Source organism: Mesocricetus auratus, unplaced genomic scaffold (assembly GCF_017639785.1).
Source record: "Mesocricetus auratus isolate SY011 unplaced genomic scaffold, BCM_Maur_2.0 Super-Scaffold_100055, whole genome shotgun sequence".
Lineage (NCBI taxonomy): Eukaryota > Metazoa > Chordata > Mammalia > Rodentia > Cricetidae > Mesocricetus > Mesocricetus auratus.
Window position 1 is genome coordinate 1,492,772 of NW_024429232.1, and position 22,355 is coordinate 1,515,126.

The 22,355-nt window shown below is 40.5% G+C and overlaps 1 protein-coding gene across 23 annotated transcripts in view; it reads right to left on the minus strand.

Moving 5' to 3' along the window:
- Ptk2 (protein tyrosine kinase 2) overlaps nt 1–22,355 on the minus strand; it is a 185,246-nt gene that overhangs the window by 96,374 nt on the left and 66,517 nt on the right. For all 23 annotated transcript variants that reach the window (XM_040736398.1, XM_040736392.1, XM_040736375.1 and 20 more), the window contains 4 exons: nt 19,331–19,418; nt 15,164–15,243; nt 14,893–14,955; nt 7,362–7,416 (listed from right to left, as the gene is read on the minus strand). In XM_040736398.1, coding sequence (XP_040592332.1) covers nt 7,362–7,416; nt 14,893–14,955; nt 15,164–15,243; nt 19,331–19,418 — 286 coding nt within the window. The remainder of the gene's footprint in view (nt 1–7,361; nt 7,417–14,892; nt 14,956–15,163; nt 15,244–19,330; nt 19,419–22,355) is intronic.

Sequence of the window (22,355 nt, forward strand, 5' to 3'; positions counted from 1 at the left end):
GCCTCCCAAGTACCCAGGTCATTGGTGTAAGGCACTATGCTGATGTTAACTCAAGTCTCCTAATGGTGTTCTAGGAAGCCATCTTACTGTATTACTTGGGAACTGACTAGCTCCTTAAAACCTCTCAACATTTGTAGTTTTAAAACTGGATTTCTGTCATAATACAGAAATACATTAATGTTTGACAGTTTTGACTGGCTATCTAGGTTTAGGTCTACCGTACAGCTGTTAAGATGGTAGGCAAAATTTCCTCAGTTCTGCCCCTTATACAGTCAAGAAATAAACATCACTATGACACAATTCACTGAACCTGACTTGACATAGAACTCACCAGTATCCATTACCTGTCCAACTCCTATACAGACCGCATACACATTCATTTTGCTAGTTTTCTCAACTGAGAGCCTGCAGGCCTATTCATCCCTCATGACCTTGATACCTTTGAGGAGGAAGGGTGAGAATTGCAGAGTGCCCCTCACCTTTATTAGTGTTACTGGAGGAGTAATTTTAATCAAGCATTTGAAATACAAGGCACCTTGCCTATTATTCTCAGCACTCAAGGCATGTGTAGTCATTGAAAGGTTATAGGATTGAGCAATGTACTGAAGCTCCTTTATGAAAGTGGTGGAGTTAGCAGTAGAGGAACCCAGTTATCTGAGAAAGGGACGTGTACCTTGGCCAAGGCATCCACCCCGGCCACTTCTTTCAAGGGGAGGGCTGTGGCTGGGTTGGCTTTGGCAGGTCGAGGGCCTTTTTCCTTCTGTGGCTTCCAATAAAACTCTACACGGGACCATTGAGTCACGGTTTGTGTCTCGTTACTGGGTAAACCTAGACATTTTAACAACATTGGTTCCCTGATCCGGACAGGCTCTCCCTACAATTTCTCACTGCCTGCTGGCAAGGCAGGTAAGCACACCGATAACCTGTAACTTCAGACCAACGGCCCACTTTGCTTCAACCGGAACTCTGGATTTTCCATCCAACAGCTGGAGTGTCTGGCACCCTTACTGTGTTCTTGGAAAGGGGGGAGGGACCGCGGGACGCATGCTACACCCAACCACGATTGGTAAATTTTTTTGGCTCCTTTCTGAGCCTTTGGCGGCTTTTCACTGTCTTCAGACTCTGGGTCCTTTTTCGGGTAGTTTTTTCTGTCCTGGCTAGATTCTCGGGGACAAGTTCTGAAGAGTTGATCTTGCCATTTTCTTTTCCTTTAGACCTTGCTCATGAGTAACAAACTGACAAAGGAAATTGACCCATCCTCTCCTCTGGGATGCCTCTGAATGCCTTAAGTCATCCAGACTCACTTATCTTGGTATATTTTTACAGGACCTCTCTAGTCACTGCCAGCCATCTGGTCAATGGAAGCAGTTACCGTATGTTCAAGCTTTTTTCTACCTCTCTGCTAAACATTCTCTTCAGCATTCTTTCTTCCTTCCTCTAAATCTCATTCTTCTAGCTTTAAAAGCTAAACATAAAAAAACTCCCGCCAGTCAGAGGCTTCCTGCCACTTCCCGTCGTGACTAAACCTGTCTCAGGGCGGGGACCGCCTTCCACCCGGGAGTGTCCTATTTTGTCTCTCCTGCTCATTCAGCTTGAAATAACAAATTCCTCTTTTCTATTCAGCTTTGCTTCTACTGTATTTCTTCTCCATACAGATGCCAGCAGCTTACAATGGCCTGGCTCTGGTTAGTATCTGCTCTCGGAACACTAAGGAATGTGCCTATGGAAGCTGCCATCTTTGACCATGCGGCCTAACCTGGGAGACGCCATCTTGGCACGTGACCTAGCTGTAGGCACACCCACTTAGTCTAGCCAGCTTCTGCCAGCAAAGCATGCTGACAGATACAATTCATTTACTTTTTGTCTCTTTTATTTTGATCTCTAATTTCATCTTTCACTGGTCCTGTTGCGCATGGATTGTTTATGGAATTCTGTGCCTTTTCAGGGTCCCTGTTCTATCTGCAACAAATCTTCCTTCTCGTCCATGACTGTCTCTTTAAATCTGTTTGTTACAAGTGTGAATCAAACACTTTTCCCAAATCCTGTTTAATGTATCTATATGTATGTGTAAAAAATATAAGGTAACTTTATATGTAATTTAAATTCAACTATACTAAATATCAAATATTTCTGAATTGTTACATCTTTAAGTAATGGTAAACATTTAAAGGTATAAGGGTCTATTTCAAATTAACAAAATATAATACCCAGTCCTTCCTGTAAGCTGTTTGCAAAGGTAAAGCTTCTATTACTTCTATTCTCTAGCCATCTATGTGCTTAAGGCAAGTCAGTAAAGATAAATTTTGTCTACTGAGATATGCTAAACAGACAGACAGCCCTCAAATGCTCAGAGATCTAGAAAACATGGCATTTAAATGTTTTATTTAAAAGCTTTTTATAACAGAGAGACAGGCCAGCTGCTGGCACCACCCCATTTCCTCCAAGAAGACTGTGGATACTGAAGAAACTCTGCCCACAAACGTGGCAACGCTGGCCACTAAGCAACCCTGCCCTTCACCTCAACTGCTTCACAGGACTTTTCAGGCAGTGAACAAGAGGACACTGTAAACTACTTTCTCCATGTTGCTCATGTTGACGGTAGGAAAGCCGTCCTAAAAAGTTCCCAATCCTCAGATCTCACTATCAGCAAAAGGCAGGTGTCCTTGGAGCCTCTGACTTCAACAACTGTGGAGGACCTTGGGGGTGGTTGTCCATGCAGTCAGCTACTAAGTCTCTCATTCTCCAATCTCAGGTAAAATCTTATCCTTCTCAAGAACTCTGATGCTTTTGACAGCTGGTAGCTTTGCCAGCTTAAAGTAACAGACAAGGCAAAGCTCTATCATAAAACAGATTTCAAGAACAGGTATTCTAAGGTATATCTAAAGTAAGTTGAGACATTTTTAAAAAAAGTATGTTCCAGGTTTCTCTTTCATTATACTACTTTTCAGTCTTAACATTAATCAATAAAGTTTTGATAAGCTACTAATCTAACTCAAACGATCGTAACTAAAATATCTGTCAGTTTTAAAAATGTTAATGCTTTCAGCCAAGTCGTTTCTAACACAAATATGCTGCTGATATGTCTAATACTTATGTTTTCACAAACTCAAAGGATTCCTATAAGTTCTAGGAAGCCAAGTTGGACCCATCCAAACAGGCCAGATATTGTTCAACCTCTCCCTGGTCCTGGGACTCCCTTCCCTCACCTTGGGACCCATTGGGAACCCCTCCCTCATCTTACAATCTTCTGTAAAAATACCAGGACCTAAGAAAAAAACATTTTAACCTAGCTTTGTCCTCTACTCTGCTAACATCTTGCCAGATCTACAGACGTGCCGGAGAGTTCCACACAGCCAGGACTGCAATGGAAAAAACAGCTACTCCGAACATGGCAACACCCCAACTTTCTCAAGTTCCCCCAAAGATAGTCGACAACCCCAGGTCAGCAGAAAGCAGTCCTAAGAACTCAACGTCCTTATTCCCTAACCTGCCATGTCTAACATTCCCCACCTCTTTTTAATCATAAATAAAGGTGGGAATGAAAGGTTCAGGCATTACACTGGCCTGCCCTGTTACCTTGCAGGATGCACTCAGACAGCACTCTGGCCAGCCCAGAGTTCCGTGAGAACCACGCAGGTGCAAAGGACCCCTTTAAAGGACTGACCCCTGCCTGCTTTCCTTCCTCCCTCCCTCCCATTCTCTCACTCTCTCTCCCCCTCCCTTCCTCCCCCCCCTCTCTCAGCTCTGCACTGGTTGGTTATCTCTCACCCCCCTTTCCTGCTACCAATAAAACGCCATGTGGGACCATTGAGTCACGGTTTGTATCTCGTTACTGGGTAAACCCAGACATTTTAACAACAACCATAGCTAAGTCAAATGCTACCAGGATATGATAATCTCTCAACCATGTAACTACAAACAATCTTCTAGAAATTTAAATCTAAGACATGTAAAACAAAATGATTTTGAGAAAAAAAATACAGAAATAGCTTGTTTATGGAAAAACTAACATTAATAAATCTAGCCATCCAATATAGCTAACTTCAGAATAAACAGAGGCTCAGGTGTGTATTTCTTTTTGGGGGTGTTTCTGAAGGTGTGTAATAGGGCTTTACAGCAGCACCATAATCTAGAGAAGTCTGTTGTAGCTGTCAAGGGAATTTATGTAGCATGGGGAGAGAGCTTGGTCTAAGGCAATAATCTCTTCTGATTAAGTTAATTTAGAAATCAAACAATATTTAAATTTAAAAATTAAATAAGTTTCAGTATAGTCACCCCCAAGTTGAAATCTCTTTTCAATAAAAGATATACATGAGATGTTTCAGTTAGTACAGGTACATACTGTGTTAACTAGTTTTATGTACAATTGACACAAGCTAAGTCATCTGAGAGGAGGAAATCTCAACTGAAAAACACACTTAAAATTGATCAGGCTCTGGGCAAGCCTGTAAAGCATGATCTTAATCAATGACTGATGTGGCAAACCCAGACCATTTGGGTATTACCACCCTGGACTGGATTCTATGAGAGAGTAGGCTGAGAAAGCAATGAGGAACAAGCAAGTAAGCAGCATCCTCCATGGCCTCTGCATCAGATCCTGTTTCCAGGTTCCTGCCCAGTTTGAGTTGGTGCGTTGGCTCCCCTCAGTGAACTGCATCAGAATCTATAAGCCAAGTAAACCTTCTCCTTCCCAAGTTGCTTTTTGGTCATGGTGCTTCATCACAACAACTCTAAGACATCAACAAGCCTGACAGCAACTTGAATTTGATGCCCAGGTCTCATATGGTAAAAGGAGACAGCCAATCCCACAAGTTGTATTGTGATTTCCATGTGTATTCACCACACTGCCAGATGCAGTTCAAGATCCCAGAGAAAAGCATGCTGATAGATGAGGCCTTTCAAGGAAGGTGGAGCTGGGAAAGGCCTGCAGAGTGTGGCAGCCGAGAGCAGGTATTCCTGGGATGGCATGCAATCCCATTATCTTCTCAAAGTCATTCTTAACCCTATGTTCATGCCCTTATCCTCCCTCCCTCCCTCCCACCCTCCGTCACTCCCTCCCTCCCTTTCTCCCTCTTTCTCTCTCTGGATTCTCCAGGGGTTTTTTTGGGGGGGGAGCTTGTTTTTCAAATTTCTGTTCATTTTTCATTCTTTCATTTAAAAAAGAGCTATCAAATTAGCTATATATCTGGTGCTAGCCAAACTCATTGTATGAAAATATAGTATATGAAGAAAAATAACAAACACGTCAGTAACTGCAAAACAACAAGTTCATAAAAACAAACAAGCCCCTTAGAATAGGGTCTCAGATAGATCTTTTCCATCCCTGCAAAAAATATAGAAGCAGGTCAGAGCTAGAGAACCCAGACACTGACAGGATCTACTGAGCCTAGCATCCACCTAGCAGAGGTACTCATCCATGGCATGTACTCAAGTCCCTGTTTTGAGTGTATGATTGTTTGTAAACCTAAAAGTGTCTTAGACTCCTAAAGACAGCAGTGACACGTAAAAATCTGAAAAGACAGCAGCTTTCAGAGGCCACCAAAGGCCTCATCATTTGAGAATCACTGATACATGAAACACAGCTTAAGTGAATGCTGGCTAGAACATCTTCCAATCGATAGCCATGTCAAGTGTAAGCTATGGCTTTCCCTGTTTCAGTGTCCTAACACAGTCCTCCTATTCCTGGCTGTTTCCAGCTGGGATAGGGGGACCTCTGCCCCATGCCTTTGTGGTCTTCACACTTAACAATCCAGATAAACTGAGGCTCTTCCTAATCTAGGAGACGACCAACACTCCCAAGGAACACAACGGCCATTTTCCACCTCCCTTACATAAAGTTGCCAATCTTGATTTAAAGTTCTGTCCTCTATCTGCACTGAACACATTCAGGGAACAGAGTCCAGTTCTCCTGGCAAACAGCTTGTGCCAGTGAGTTCAGTTATACACCAAGAGATGCAGCCCTAGGTCTCTCATCAGGCTTGGTAGCAGGGTGCTATCACTCCGTGCATGCCAGACACACAACACAGCTCATCTCAGAATGCACACGTTGACTAACTTACTCTTCACATAGACATTACGTGTAAGAAGCTGTTTTTTTTTGTTACACATTTTAAAACTGAGAAATATTCAGTCATTTATCCAAAGTCATGGGTGATCTACACTGAAGCCAGGGCTTTTAGGTGGCAGTTTAGCTGTGGGGCCAATTTTCTGAATCATAATATGACAGTATTTCATATGCATGTCTTTGCCTGTGTGGGCCTCAGGTAAGAGAATGTAAAAAAAAACTTTTTTATTAATAAAAAAATAACAGCAATAATACTATTTATGAATTGCTACCTGACAGGTATTGTGTTGATATATACATACATACATACATACATATATATATATGTATATGTATGTATTAATGTGTTACACACTAATGTCACCCCTACATAATGCTGTTCCCTGTGGAAATAAGAGGTCATGACCCACACTGTAAGGCTGGCAAATTTCTGGAACCCTTCTTGGACCAAAATCTGTTCTCCTACTATAACTGGATGTTTGGAGGTAGGCTCTGGATTAGATGAGAAACAGAACTCAGAGCTCCTCTCTCTGTCTCCAAAAATAGTCCTGCTGGAGTAGGACTACATGGAAGCTACTTCCAAAGTTATCAAGAAAATCACATGGCAGAAACAGAGATTGACCATTAGAATGTGCACATGTAGAGTGCAATGATGTAAATTGTGCATACAGAAGACAGTGACACAGACAATGTAGCAGCAGTATACACAAACACCAGATCAAATGACACATACACACACAAAACCCAACGCGTGCCCACTCATATCCCATAGAAATCAGTGATGTATGCACCCCCCCAGGACTCAGTGATATGTGTGCAAGCATGCGTGCACGCACACACACATGCACGCTCTCACGGAGGACCCAGTGATGTGGCATGCACACACAGACACAGGATGCAGTGATACACAGGGGAAAACAATGTAAAGGCATGCATATACAGTATTCATGATTCATCACGATCCTTTAAGACTATTCCTTTTCTTCCATGTATCAAAACATTCCAGACTTTAAGAACCTTGGCTGCAGGGCTGCAGCACAAACTATTTCCAGTTTTGCACTTAGGTGGTTATTACTGACAATCATCAAGTAAAGCCATGGTTCTATGCAGAAAGGCTGAACCTGTGAAAATTTACTTGCCTAAAGTTAACATGACTCATACAATCAGCTTTTGCCATTGCAGTTCTACTACGTAAGGGGTAAATGCACCATTACTCTTTTACAAAGGCAAGTTTTTAGGAGGAAAGGGATACAGACAGAACTTCATATCCGATTGTGATAAAGGAGACTAAATTTACCTTGACAGAATCCAGTAAACTCTTAGGGAAAAATCGCTTTAAACCAACATCTTTTCTGAAATATAAAAAGAACCATATTAACAAATAATACCATTAGACAATAATAACATACTTGAAAGAACACAAAAGTAGTTTATTCTTCTATTTGTTTAGAAAAGAACCAACTATAATCAAGCTCCAACTGACCTGCACATTCATAGATGAGGATAAACTATTTGTAGCTATGCACAAAAAACATGATTATAATCTATTTCAATGGAAATCTTTGTTACTCCTTTATTGTTGAAAAACTGCCATTTTGCAAATGGCAGCATGTAATAAAACTGCCCTTTTTGGGTGCTGGACAGAAGTTATCCTTAGACACATTAGTTCCTCCTGTATAACTATATTTTAGAGAAAGCAACTGGCCTAATTAAGACAGAAACTGTCAGAACACAGTTCAAGAATGGAGTTGGCCAGGCATTGGTGGTGCACGCCTTTAATCCCAACTCTCAGGAGGCAGAGACAGGCGAATCTCTGTGAGTACAAGACCAGCCTGAGAAACCTTGTCTCAAAAAAACAAAAACAAAACAATAAAAACAGAATGGAGTTGTACAAGAGGAATTCTGAGTGTTTGTGAGAAAACTCCAAGCAAATAAGATGAGTCTTGTGACCTTAGTTTCTTCAAAAATAGGCAATTGTTCTTGGAAAGTGCTTTTGTGCCCTTCCCAAGTGTAGCAGATAAGACAGGAGTTAGTTTACTTTAGAATACTCATGACAAGTAGCTAATTTTATGTGTTCATATGTCTTTATGGAAAACGTGTTTTGCCCTCTGCACCCTGTCCACCCTGTGTACTGCTTGCCACACATAGCTTATCCTTGTGATTGAACATTTCACTCACGAGACTCTTAAGCCTCAGGGTCTGAATCATCTGATGCTCTAAATAAAGTTGGCTATTGCATGAGACTTTAGTCTGGCTCGTTTTAGACTCCATGTTCATACCTCATCTACAGCAGTAAAAGCAGACGCCTCAAATTTACCCAAAATGATGACTGCTTCTTCTCCTTGACTTTATTAAATTTAGGAAGCCATTCCCTAATCATATTTCATCTTCTCTATTTCACAAAATGGGAGGAAAGGGGGGGAGGGGGAAATCAAGTGATTTGTCTTGGTTCAAAAGCTAAGTGTATAGAAATGTCATAAATTCCAGCGATTTGCTAAGTTGGGCTATAAACTCAGGCCATCATTATTAAAAACCTAAGAACACTTGACCAAGAACAGACTGGAAGGAACAGTTGGGACTTGCTTTTAAAATTTACCACCCGCTCCGGTACTGAACTACCCGTTTGTCCACTAGATGGCACTGTGTTCCAGGAAGATGAAATGTACTTTTGAAGACAAGGGGTCAGGAGAGCATAGAAAAACAGAAAGAAATAAATCAAGAGAAAAATGCAGATCAGGTAATGTGCAGGTTCCTTTTTCAGAGTCACAAGAGGGGGGATGACTAGCTGAATATGAAGTATAAATAAAAAGGAGTTGTTTCACAATCACTTCATAATCAAACCCCCAACAATCATGCCAGTTTGTATTGTTGACCCTCTATCCAATTACATTCATTAACCTGTACCATGAACAGGCAGCACCTAAATCAATGGACTCCTTGCTAAACCATTTACTACATCCAAAAGTCACTTTCTCAGCTCTGGTGTGCTGTCTTCTGGTTTTACCGACAAATGAACGACTTTAACCCCTGATGTGCTGCTTCTCTCTAGCCACGTGTCTTCTTTCCTCTTTCAGAACTGCTGTGTCTAATACGACTAGTGGCAATGAAAGGAAAAATGTCTACCAAAGTCTCCCCTTTTCTTGTTTGCTCCTTAAAAAGCATAGGGTCTTCTCATATGAAGAATAATGACACTAAAATTCAATAGGAAGCCAGCTCTCTCTGAGCTGTGTTTGGCCCTGTTCTGCATCAGCCTCACTTCATGTTTTGTGACCAAACCCTATATAACTAACTGTCCCATATGTAAAAAAACATACACAACATAAACAGAATCACTGGCTTTTATTATAATTCAACTGTCTTAGTAACTACTAAAAAGTATATCCTGAAGGCATTTAAACCCACCAGATTGAAAAACAAAACCACAGTAACAAAAGAAAAAACCTAATTCAAGGGACAATTTGAAGACACTTGCTGAACTCTAATTCCCTAGGCCAAGCACTAGGTAGGCTATTAGGCTTCTTCTTTACTTCAATGTAACTATGGAAGACAGGGCACACACAGATGATAGGCCAATAATATCAGGTTAGATGCAAATGGTTACATGTAAATTAGCTAAACCAAAAGATCTGTTCCTGGTTTTAGCAGCTTCATTTCCAGAGCTCAAGAGTCCCACATATGAATAATGCCTATTGACTGGAAAGGGTAGCGCAGACCCAGAATGCTTCCACCACTGTCAGCAAAGAGTGCCAAGGCACATGGCTGTGTCAAAGTGGTGACCGCAAAATCTTCAGCACCTTCCTATCCTGTGCACCTGAAGGTTCCTCAGAAAGGGCAGAGATGAGTAAGAACAATACAGTTACCATGGGGACAACCACCTAACTGCCAGAGTTCCTCCAATAGGGGAACAGGCATAGAGGGGGTATGGAGAGCTGAAACAGCATCAAGACAGAGCCCACAGAAGGAGGAGGAGGCAGGGGAGGGGGAAAGGAGGAGGAGGAGGAGGAGGAAGGCTGAACAGAAAATAAACATCCACATATATGTGTGTGCATGCAGTAAGTACTATGCATGGAACACAGCCTTGGAGAGTGTTGGGGTCTCAGCTAGATCCCCAATCAAAAATGCACTTTTTAAGCCAGGCTAAAAAGCGTATACAAGTCGATAACATGAAGCAAATAGAACATCATGCCAAGTGGAGATTGTGTGGAGACACATGAGCAATCACTGCATAATTCTCTCCACTCTGTCATGTATTTCATGCATTTAGATAACACAATATGCTGGTGGAAGTGGTCTTAACGCATCCAGTAAGACACATTCACCATATCAAGGGCACTTCTCAGACCATGCTCTGACCAAATATCACTGGGGTAACAGGAAACCTAAAATATAAAATAAAATCAGCCAGGCCTGGTACATATACATGTAACCTGTAACTCAGGAGAGAATGAGGCCTTTTTCCAAAAAAACTAAACATAAATACAAAGTAAGTAAGCTAACACACACATTGGAAAGATAACAGAAATAACTGTGAACTACTGCGTGGGTGCTAGGAATCAAACCAGGGCCCTATGAAGAGCAGCAAGTGTTCGTAACCACCAAGCCATCTCTTCAGTCCCAATTTACAAAGGTTTTAAAATAAATATTTAACAATCTTTTTTGTTTTGTTTTTATAACTTATTTATTTATTGTGTATACAGTCTTCTGCCTGCATGCCAGCAGAGGGCACCGGATTTCATTCAAGGTGGTTGTGAGCCACCATGTGGTTGCCGGGAATTGAACTCAGGACCTCCGGAAGAACAGTCGGTGCTCTTAATCTCTGAGCCATCTCTCAGCCTTTGTTTTTGTTTTTTTAAGACAGGGTTTCTCTGTGGCTTTGGAGGCTGTCCTGGAACTGGCTCTGTAGGCCAGGCTGGTCTGGAACTCGGAGAGCCGTCTGCCTCTGCCTCCCAAGTGTTGGGATTAAAGGCATTTGACACTACCGCCTGGCGTATTTAACAATCTAACAATCTTTAAAGATTTATTTTTTATTTATGTATATATCTGTGTGAGTATATGCCACATGTACGTCTGTCCTCATGGAAGCCAGAAGAGGGTGCAGATGCACTAGAACCAGAGTTACAAGCAGCAGGGAGGCGCTCCACCATATGGGTACTAGGAACTGAATTTGGGTCCTCTAGAAGAGCAGAAGTACCTGTAACAGCTGAGCTGTCTTTCTAGGCTTCACATATAACCATCTTAAGTCATTAAACATCTTGAAAAACGAACACGCAAGCAAGCTCACCTCGTTTCCGTACCTTGCCATAAAAAGCACAATAGGAGACAGGTCCCAAGGTAGATTAAAAAAAAAAAACAAACCCACTAGATTAAGAAATACAAGCATAACAATTGAGGCATGGGCAGGCAAGATCAGCCTGGTCTAGTAAGATTCAGGACAGTCAAAGATACAAAGAGATCCTGTCTCAAAAAACTATTAAAAACAAACAACAACAACAATAACAAAAAAAAAAAAGGCAGATAAGCATCTGTGAGTGTCACATATACAAGGGGTCAGGGGACATGCATGCATAATTGACACCACAGATATGGAGCTAAATTGGCAAAGACTTCAGTATTAATAAAGAAAAAGATAGGTTTATTAGAAATACCAGCAAAACATGGGAGCACACACCTGTACTCCCAGAACTTGAGAGGCTAGGCAAAAGGACAGAGTGCTGAAGCAGCCTAGGCTACAAACAAGACCCAGCTCACCCAAAAAGAAAGCGAAAGGCATAGTCACTATGCAAGAGGAATATAAAATGGGTACAACTGAGAGGTATTTAACTTTATCAGTAATAAAAAGGAACTATATAAAACAAGCTAATCTGAAGATGGTTGCTATCCCATAGAAAATAATGAACGGCTAAATACCTTGTCAGGCATTACACATTACTGATTAGAACTAGTGTGAGATCAGACGGAAAACAACATACCAGTAGCCTGATGAGTCCTGCACTAACACATTTCTACTTGGCAACATGGAAAGGCTGGTCTCTTATTTTTTTTTTGAGCAAAACTGGAGTTTATTAAGTTCTTAATGTTTATACATATTAGTACAGGTTAGTCAGGAAGAAAGGGAAGGGGGAGGAAAGGGATAAAACAAGGAGGAAGAGATGGATAAGCTTAAGAAAAGGACAGGTGTATATACTCAAGGGTGGGCCTCTTCAAAGAGAAAGACATCTTCAACCAACAAAAGGCTGGATGAACTGGCAAGGTCCACATCTAACCTCATCTTATTTGCATTAGAAACAAGGCATGCAACACCCAGTTTCAAAGAATTGTGCTCTTTATTAAGACTGACAAGGTGGCCGGGCAGTGGTGGCGCACGCCTTTAATCCCAGCAGAGGCAGGTGGATCTCTGTGAGTTCGAGGCCGGGCTGGACCAACAACCTCCAAAACAATACAGAGAAACCCTGTCTCGTAAAAAAAAAAAAAAAAAAAAAAAAAAAAGACTGAGGAGGTGTTATGCATAAGTCCTGGGATAAGAAGGACTGGCTTTTTCCCACCATTTGACAATGTAATTTAAATTTTCTCTAATTAGAGAACATTCTGTTACCTTTGTAAACCATCTAAACTCCTTTCAAATGTGCTCCAAATTAATGCAACTGCTGAGTCCCATACTCTGTTACTCATTTTTGCCAGTATTCTTCGGAAGAGTTCTACACAGTTTGGTTTTATGCTGGCTGATCATCTCTCCTCCACACAGAGGGTTACCGTCAACTCACACTCAGTGCTGGGATCACGACATCCAACATTCCCTCCTGAAACCCACAGGCAGGCAGCAGCATGACCACCACTGTATATCACAAAGGGTTAAGGAAGAGCTAGGCCTGGAGCCAAGCACTCTGCACATGCAACCACCACTCAGCCACCACGAATCCTTTCATACAAATGAAATAACTGGAGAGTCACTCTGGTAGGAGTGCAAAAGCTCAGGTATTTAGAGGTTGAAGCACATCTAAAAGAGCAAAGCAAACCTACAGTCACAGGATGTGAGATCCCTTTTTTGCAATACCCACATTTACTTGTGTGATCAACACACATATATACAAATTGACCACCTCAAACCATGTCATTCATCCATGTCTTCTATGAAGGATCTGATTCACACACTTGCTCTGCCTCTTTCTCCTGTGTTCAAGTAGTAATAACCACAAGTCCTGACCTTTGTAAAGGTCATCTCCACAGTCCATTTTTCTGATTTCTCACAAAAACACCACACCACAATTTTGAAAGTGCCAGGTAAGACCTCTTTTGTTACTTTATTCTCCTGTTACCTTTCTGTAATTTCTAGAAGCCAATTTTACATCAACTGTAGTACAAACTTTAATTCATTCCTAACTGAGGAACTTGAACATGAAACTTTCTCCAAACACTTCCTCCAGATGGACACCTGTAATCCTAGTACTTGGGAGTGAAGGCAGGAGGATCAGAAGTTCAAGGCAAGCAGGCAAAATGAAGCCCTATCTTATAAGAACATGGCTGCAAAACAAACAAACAAACAAACAAAAACCTACTAATGGCAAGCAACCCTTAATGATTTCTCTTAATTCTGGCAATATGCATTTCAAGCACTAAGGAGTTTTTAAGGCTGAAGAACGTAGTTACTTTAAACAAAAATCATAAACTACAATGAATATTAGACATAACCTATCCAATAAAGGGCAGTAAAAATTCTACTGAAAATGACTTCATTTGTAGTGGACACAAAGCATGTGACATGCCTTCATAAACATACGTATTGTCTGCTATGTATACACTGTCATGAACCTAATGAAACATGATGGACAGCTTGGACCCTAGGAGACTTACCAATAGCCAAATCACCCTGTTCTACTTCCAACAGCAACTGTACTGCTAAACACTTCTACTTTTCTTTTTCTGTAGCCATATATGTCTTGCAAGCTCCTATTTTCAAGATGGGGGAATGTTAAACTCTTACACTATAAAAGTAATGTTCTCACCTAGAAAATCTAAAATTAGTATAGTCTTCATTACAACAGAAGAGTTCTAGATGACCTTTGCTAATATTTTAGTAGTACATCACTCTAAATACCACAAAAACAGATGGAAACAATAGTGGTATATGACAGTAAAACATAGCTTCACTCAGCTACAATAAATATCAACTGCCTTGCTGAATTAATTATTTCTATCAAGGTTCAGTTTCCCTTACACATATTTAAAACAGCCAAATACAATAGACTAATATAAAAATATCATCACCAGAAATTTTTTTATATTTTACAGTCTTTGATATATGAATAACGAATAATTCTCATTTCTCCATTTATTAAAAAAGAATCCTTAGGTGATCTGCAGAGATGACCAATTTATAGGCAATTCATTTTTTGGGTGGGGAGGTTTGAAACACAGTTTCTCTGTGTAACAGTTCTAGCTGTCCTGGAACTTGACCAGGCTAGCCTCAAACTCAGAGATCCACCTGCCTCTGCCTCACAAGTGCTGGGACTAAAAGCGTGCACCACCACTGCCAGGCTTTATGGGCAATTCTTAATTTTGATGTAAAATAGAGCAAAGTATCATCTTAGTGAAATTGTATATCTTTAAAAAAATCAATTACATTTGTGCATATGTATGTATGTATGTATGTATGTTTGTATGTATGTACATTGCTCAGGCATAAAATTAAAGTCATCAGGATTTTTTATTGAAAGCCTTTTCTCCTCCAAATAAAGACTGAGAAGTCCATCATTTCAGGCAATTTCTAAATAGAGATGAACTAGGAGAGGGTGTGCAGAGTCTGAATGGACGCTCAAGCGTGCAGTACTTACTCTAACACTTCATAGTTGGACTTCTTCTCTAGGGCGTTGCCCCTCATCTCCCAGTAGGATCGCCTGAAATCAGGGAACATATAAATATATATATACATATGGAATGTTTAAGCTGTTGAATAATAAACAACTATGCAAGACAGATCCAAATAATAGTAAGTAATGTGGAATCCTCTCTCAATTTAATCACGATTTTACTGGTAACTTTCTAAAGAGGAAAGTACCTAGAAAACAAAACAATACATGGAATCAGTGTAGTATTATCACCTACCTAATTTCCAGACAACCCAACTTCAAAGCTATTTCTTGATCTACTTGATCAGCTATCTCCAGCATGTAGTCACTCTTCACCTGAAATAAAGGAATGGGAAACACGAATGTTTGCAATATGATCAATCCCTAAATATTTGCTGAATGCTTTTTTACATATTTGTTTGCACTGTCAATAATATGCTGAAAAATAAGTAACACCCAAAATAACTACAGACCTAAGTATTGTATGTGCATGCACAATCTATGGTACAAGTATGCAGGTCAGAGGAGAGTTCCATGGAGCTGGTTGTCTCCTTCCACCTTTACATGGGTTCCAGGAACTCAGGTTGCCAGCCCACTGAGCCTTTTCCCAAGGCAGAGTTGTGCAGGTTAGGACTGCATCTGTGTGTGTGGCCTTGAACAACTGACACACTACACCACAGCAATGTTCTGCTGCTTCCTAGTCTCCCTACTCAGCCCAAAGCAGACACAAGCATCAAGAGCTACATTTCTATTAAACTATTTCTCTGAGCAATAAGCCCAGTTCTTAAAACATTTGGGGGCCTCAGAGCAAGGGCCACAAAAATTCATGTACTTCAAAATCCAACATGTAACCTCAAAGTCCCCAAACTGTCCACTCTGTGTTACTAATTTGCAAAGCAACACACCTGAAGTCTAACATAAAGGAACACTGGTGACAACTCAATTAAACACAGATAGAACCAGATGTAATGATAAAATGTTGTCATCCCACAGTGAGTCTTTGTGTCAAAACACTAAAAAGCAGACCAGCAAGATGGCTAAGCCCATAAAAGACCTGCTGCAAGGCCGGATTACCTGATTTTGATCCCAAGAACCCACAGTAGAGAGAGAAAAGGGACTTCTGAAACTTGTCCTCTGACCTCCACAAACACATGGTATGTGATGCCCACATTCATACATATAAACTACATACATGCAAATAATAAATTTAAAGTTGAACACACACAAGGTACTCATGACTGACCCAGTCTGTCTGAATACCTGTCAGCATGAAGACATTTGCAAAGCTGAAATGCATACAATCTCCTCACAGATTTGCATTAAGAGACCAAAATCTGCCGTTGATTTTGAAGACAAGGGTCATGTACTCTGAACCTAGAGTGGAACACTGTCTGTCCTCCCTCATAACACATCTATATTCTCAAAATCCATAATTAATTACATTTTGAGTAATGCCAACACAAATACTTGCCAAAACTGGTTTCTTCTCTTGCTATACACCCACTTTCTTATGGTCTTCAATTTTGTATCTTGGTTCTCACAGCCTAAATTATTTACTCTATGGCTCTTTGCAGAAAAAGTACATTGACTACTGTCCAAGAAAAACTTTCAAATATTTTCAACTATTATCTCCTAGTCTATTAGCTTCTAATTCAACGATTTTGATCCCATTCAGCACACAGTCATCGCTGCAATCTTTCCTTCCACAACCTCCAAGTCCCCATGTCTACCACTGCTTATCTACTGTAATTGCTTGGGGAAACAAACCAACCTGTATTGAGGCCCAATGCCCTTTCTCTAAGCTTACTGCTGAGCAGTTGCAATAATGCAGTATAAGTGTCACTTAAATTTACAATTCCTATAGAGACTTCCTACTTTTGCAGAGGGACAAAAGCCAAAAGATGATTCAAGTGGTTTTCAGTCACTTGGGACAGTTTCAGAGGTACTACTGCAGACTTTCAATGCCATAAGGATGATAAACGAAATGTCCAGAGGATCAATTACTGCAATTTCTAGGGACTGTTCAAAGGTAGGTAAATCAAGTGTCCTAAGTCACTCATTAAAGCCAAATGTATACTGAGTTGAGGGGAGAGGAGTGATAATAATCCTCAGGGGAAATGCCTTCACATATGAGTTTTACTCCAAAATTCAGAGCAGTTAGTTCACAGCCTGAAACTATTTGTGGTCTAAAAACACTCATGTATTCTGCTCCAGTGTTCTCTGCAGCCACAGAGCACAGTCAATCCTGAGGTTGTGCTGTAAGACTCAGGGTCCTCACCTTAACTGTTCATTTCCCAAGCTGCAACTTTTATTAATCCTATCAGAATTAACTGCTTTTATTTTGAAAAAAAAAAAAACAGATTGATCAAGCACTTCAGTATATATATGCATATAGAGTCATATATCACACAATGACATCCCATTCAATAAAATGACCACAAAAACAATGCTTGTTCCTTGAGACCTGCAAGGTGATATACCCTTCTTCGTTTGTGCAAGTATTCTGTAATGTTTGCACAATGACAAAACTGTCCAAGGATGGATTTCCTAGAATATATGCCCATTGTTAAACGATGTAGACTGTACCATACAGTACATACACACACAACTGTTCCCCTCACATTGAGTTAATTTATGACAGTGTTCATTCAGTCTAGAAACCAGCATCTCACAATCCCATCTTATAGCCTCAGAGAGCCTGAAAGGTTACAGACAATCACAGCAGACTCACTTCTTAAAGAACATCTACGAGCAGTCAGGCCCTGGGATTAGTACTTTATATAAATCACTTCTGATCCGTGTAATTACTCAGGGCCGGCTTTATTAATCCTACTTTATGTACAAAGCTCACAAGACAATTTATAAAGGGTCTCAAAAAGAAATTTTAAAGAGATAGAGCTTAAAATCTAGATTTATCAATCCCCAAACTCAGACTTTGAACACACTTTCATTTTCTTGTGCACTTGGTACAATGCACCTGAGACTCTGGATGACCACTGACACTAGCAAACCACTGCAACAATATTTGTCACCTTTATTTCTTTTAAAGTGTTATGTACTTGATGCACTATCATAAAAGCAGACAAACACAACAAGGTAATTTCCTGGACTTTCTAAATGTATGCCAATGATTTAACAATTTTTAAAAAATAAAAGAGGGGTTAAATAAGAGAATTGCAGATAAATGTTGACAACAGACTGGAATGGTCTTAGAAGCACAGAGATTGGTATGTCATCTCAGAGCATGAGCTCACACCTGCTGTGTGGTTAGCAAATGGTCTTCGGTGGCCTGGCACTATCTCCAGTCACAAGTATTCGTAATGAACAGAAGGTACCTGGCAAAGCCATCTAACCCTCCAGACACCAGACATGACATTACAGGCTTTGGAGTTTGCTCTGCAGAATTTCCATCTTGCTTTGGTCCAGTATTTCACCTCTATATCCCCTTTCCTTCCTTTTGGAATTCTAATATATATTCTGTGTCATTGTTATATTGGAAATATATAATTTGCTTTATGAGTTCACAGGGGTTACAATTAAGAGCCTGCCCTGAATCTCAGAAGAGACTTTGAGCTTTTAAACTGTGTTGACACTGAAAGACTATGGAGACCTTTTAAGTTAGACTAACTGCATTTTTGCATTATGATATAGCTATAAGCCTATAGGGGCCAGGGAGTGGAATGCAGTAGTATGAATGCGAATGGGCTCAAAAGACTTCATTATGTTTGAATTCTTGGCCCCCAGCTTGTAGAATTACTTGGGGAGGATTAGGAAGTCTGGCTTTGTTAGAGGAGGTGTGTCACTGGGGTAGGCTCTGAGGTTTCAGAAGCCCACACTATTCCCAGTTTGCTCTCTGCCTTACACTTGTGGATCAAAATATAATCTGCAGAGTCATGCATACCTGTTTGCTGACATGCTCCCCACCATGATGGCCACTGAGTTACCCCCTGAAACTGTGAGCCCCAAATAAACTCTTCTATACATTGTCTTGGTCACAGTGTCTTATTACAGCCAAAGGAAAGTAACTAAGACATGCCACAAGTAACTGCCTTTGACTTTTTTTAAAGAGAAGTCTCATTTTGCTTTATTATGAAACTTGGCATCAAAAATTATCCAAATTCACTGACAGAAATTTTTATACGACAAACTGACTGATGTTCAAGCATGATCCCTGAACAATAGCCTTGGACCTATTGTACACATAAAGAACAAGCATCTTTCACGATGTGCCCAAGCATACAAAAATTCAAGTATAAAAAAGTAAGTTTTCATGAGCTAACACTTTTAACCCAGGACTTCTCTATATTTAGTCTCTCAAATATAAGGTTTTATATTACTCTAAAATGAACACACAAAATAAAGATGATTTAAAGAAGCAAAGCAGCATAAGAAAGTGGTTTTTATTTTTGTTTTTTTTTAATACCTGTTGATAGAAGAAATTCAACGTTGGCTTATCTTCAGTAAACTGGTTTAGAAATCCTTTTGGCAAGTAACGAATTCTCAATTCATATCTGAAAGACAATTCACAAAATACAATGATTAGAAGTAAATCATTTTCTGAATTTACATTCTACAACCACATTATTATTTTGAGTAACTCATTGCCAATTAACTCCTAAATACAATTTTGAAAGTAAGACCACATCAGTATTTAAATGGACAAACCTTGTGTGCCTATGCAGCAGGTGCTACAATATCGTCACTTTGTGATGAGGCAGAGCATGAGGACAACAAAGGCCTGCAGCCCACTCAGGTGCCCTCACTTTGCCCCATCCTCAAGCACCCCCCACAGCCAATTTACACACTGTGTAGTGTCTGGTGTGTTTCATTCAGCAACATGCAAATGAGAGTATATGCAGCTAATAGCAGCAGCTCCATCCTCTTCAGAGGGCACTGCATCAGAAGGTTATTATTTATCCTTAAAATTAACTGTGGCCAAGGGAACGGTTTCAGCTTTTTGACTGCTGGAACAATGCTTCTATGAAAACTCATTTTTATTTTGTTTTGAGATGTGACTGGAGCTCACTATATAGACCAGGTTTAAACTCACAAAAGATCCATACCTCCCTCTGGGAAGTAGTGGGATTAAAGGTGTGTGCCACCATAGCCAGCTGATTTCTAAAAAAATTTTAATGATACTTTCCTTTTTTGGAGGCAAAGTTTCTCTAACAGCTGTGGATGTCCTGGAACTCACTTTATAGACCAGGATAGTCTTGAACTCACAGAGATCTACCTGCCCTGGCTCCTGAGTGCTGGGATTAAGTGTGTGCTACCGCCACTGGCTAACGGTATCTTTTGAGGAGTTCACTATTTATACACCAGGCCTCTCTTAATATAAAACACTGTACACTGTGTGGTGGGGGCAAACCTGTAATCCTGGTACAGGAGAGCTGTGAGATAAAAGGAGGGAAGCTGGGCTTAACAGTAAGTGCCTGGCCGGGCGTTGGTGGCGCACGCCTTTAATCCCAGCACTCGGGAGGCAGAGGCAGGCGGATCTCTGTGAGTTCGAGGCCAGCCTGGTCTACAAAGTGAGTTACAGGACAGCCTCCAAAGCCACAGAGAAACCCTGTCTCGAAAAACCAAAAAAAAAAAAAAAAAAAACCAGTGAGTGCCTGAATACTAACAGTGAGACCCTCTTAAAACAGAACAATTAGCAAACAATCAGGTTCTATGGCATCCAGTAAGTAACTCAAGCCAGATGCACTGCACTGGGCAGGTGTCTACAAGAGGACTTACTGGGAACTACCTACTTATGTGCATTGTTTCTCATCAGTAATAGGGAGAGTGCAAAGGTTCCGTGCTTGGCTTTCTGTGTCTAGGAAAGCATTTGCTCAGGATTCTCCACCGTGAGTGTTTTGCCAGCAGTAGTTAAGGAAACAGGCCCCCAATCAAAAACTGCCTAGTCCGGATCTACATATAGCATTCTGATGCTGACTCTGGGTATCAGCTACAGCCAACAACTAGGAACTTAGAAATTTGCCAGCATTTTACACAGGTGCTGTGTTTTTATAAGAACAGGGGCTTCTGATCAAGAAAACTGTCTACAATGGACCTGTGCCATGTAACTAAACTCACTGTCAGCCATCATGTCAATGAGACTCAATTCCCTCACCAGGATGCTGGAGAAATAAATGAACATGTAAACACAACCGTGAAACTCTTTGCTCAAGGTGCTCTAATTTAATTCCAGTCTTATTTAATTCCAATCCTAAATCCTTAGCCTGTGACACTTGATACCCACATCATTTTTCCCCACACCTCATCTTCACAAAGTTCAGGACTTTCTCTACACTTCTGTTACCATGATGCTAAGAGATAGTATGTTGCTTCTCCATGGATTTCCAAAGACCAGTTAAATATAACATGCCCCAAATAAAGTTACCCTTTGATACTGCTCCAAAGCAATCTGTTCTCAGTAGTGCCAAGGGTATCTTGCTTCCTGAGCTCACACCAACTGTAAGCATAAGTTAAACAACTACTGAGAACAGAAGGCTGTTTCAGAAAAAGCTAAAATGGACTAAAAAGATCTATTAGGCTGGGCAGTGGTGGCGCATGCCTTTCGTCTCAGCATTTGGGAGGCAGAGGCAGGTAGATCTCTGTAAGTTTGAGGCCAGCCTGGTCTACATAGCAAGTTCCAGGACTGCTAAAGTTGTTACACAGAGAAATCCTGTCTTGAAAAACAAAAAACAAAAACAAAAACAAAAACAAAAAAAAAAAGAAAGAAAGAAAAGAAAAAGAGAGAGGGAAGGAAGGAAGGAAGGAAGGAAGATCTAGTAGACCTGATACTAAGTTTAGCAAAAAGTACAGCTTCATTAAACACAGATAACCCTTCACAAGCAACATGGAATGAAAAAACTCATTCTCACATGTCCAATTAACAAAATAGAGACGAATAGAAACGCAAATACCCATCTAGTAAAAATTAATGTACCAATTACTACAAGGCAGAATTACTAAAAGATGATATGACTGATGGATGATAGTGCAATGAAAAAACCAAACTCTCTGCATAGTCTCAAGTGTCTCATTATAAAGGGGAAACAGTGACAGGAAACACCTGAGTATCTTCACTGCAGCCTAATGATCCCAACGGAGCTCCCAGGTAAATTTAGTTTGTCACAACAGGCTTCCTAGTATCATGCAATAAAAACATCTTAATGGGCCAGCAGTGATAGCACACACCTTGAATCCCAGCACTCAAGAGCCTGAGGCAAGTCAGTCTCTGTGAGTTCCAGGCCAGCCTGTTTGACATAGCAAGCTCCATGTCAGCCAGGGCTACATAGAAAGACCCTGTCTCAAAAAATCAAAACAAACTAAACAAAAAGAACACCTTGAATGTCTATGTTTTAAAAAACAAATAACCTTAATATAACCATGACAAAACAGCAGAGAAACCCAAATCAAGAGCAGTATAAACCTAGACAGTATTCTTCCAAAGTGTCAAAGTC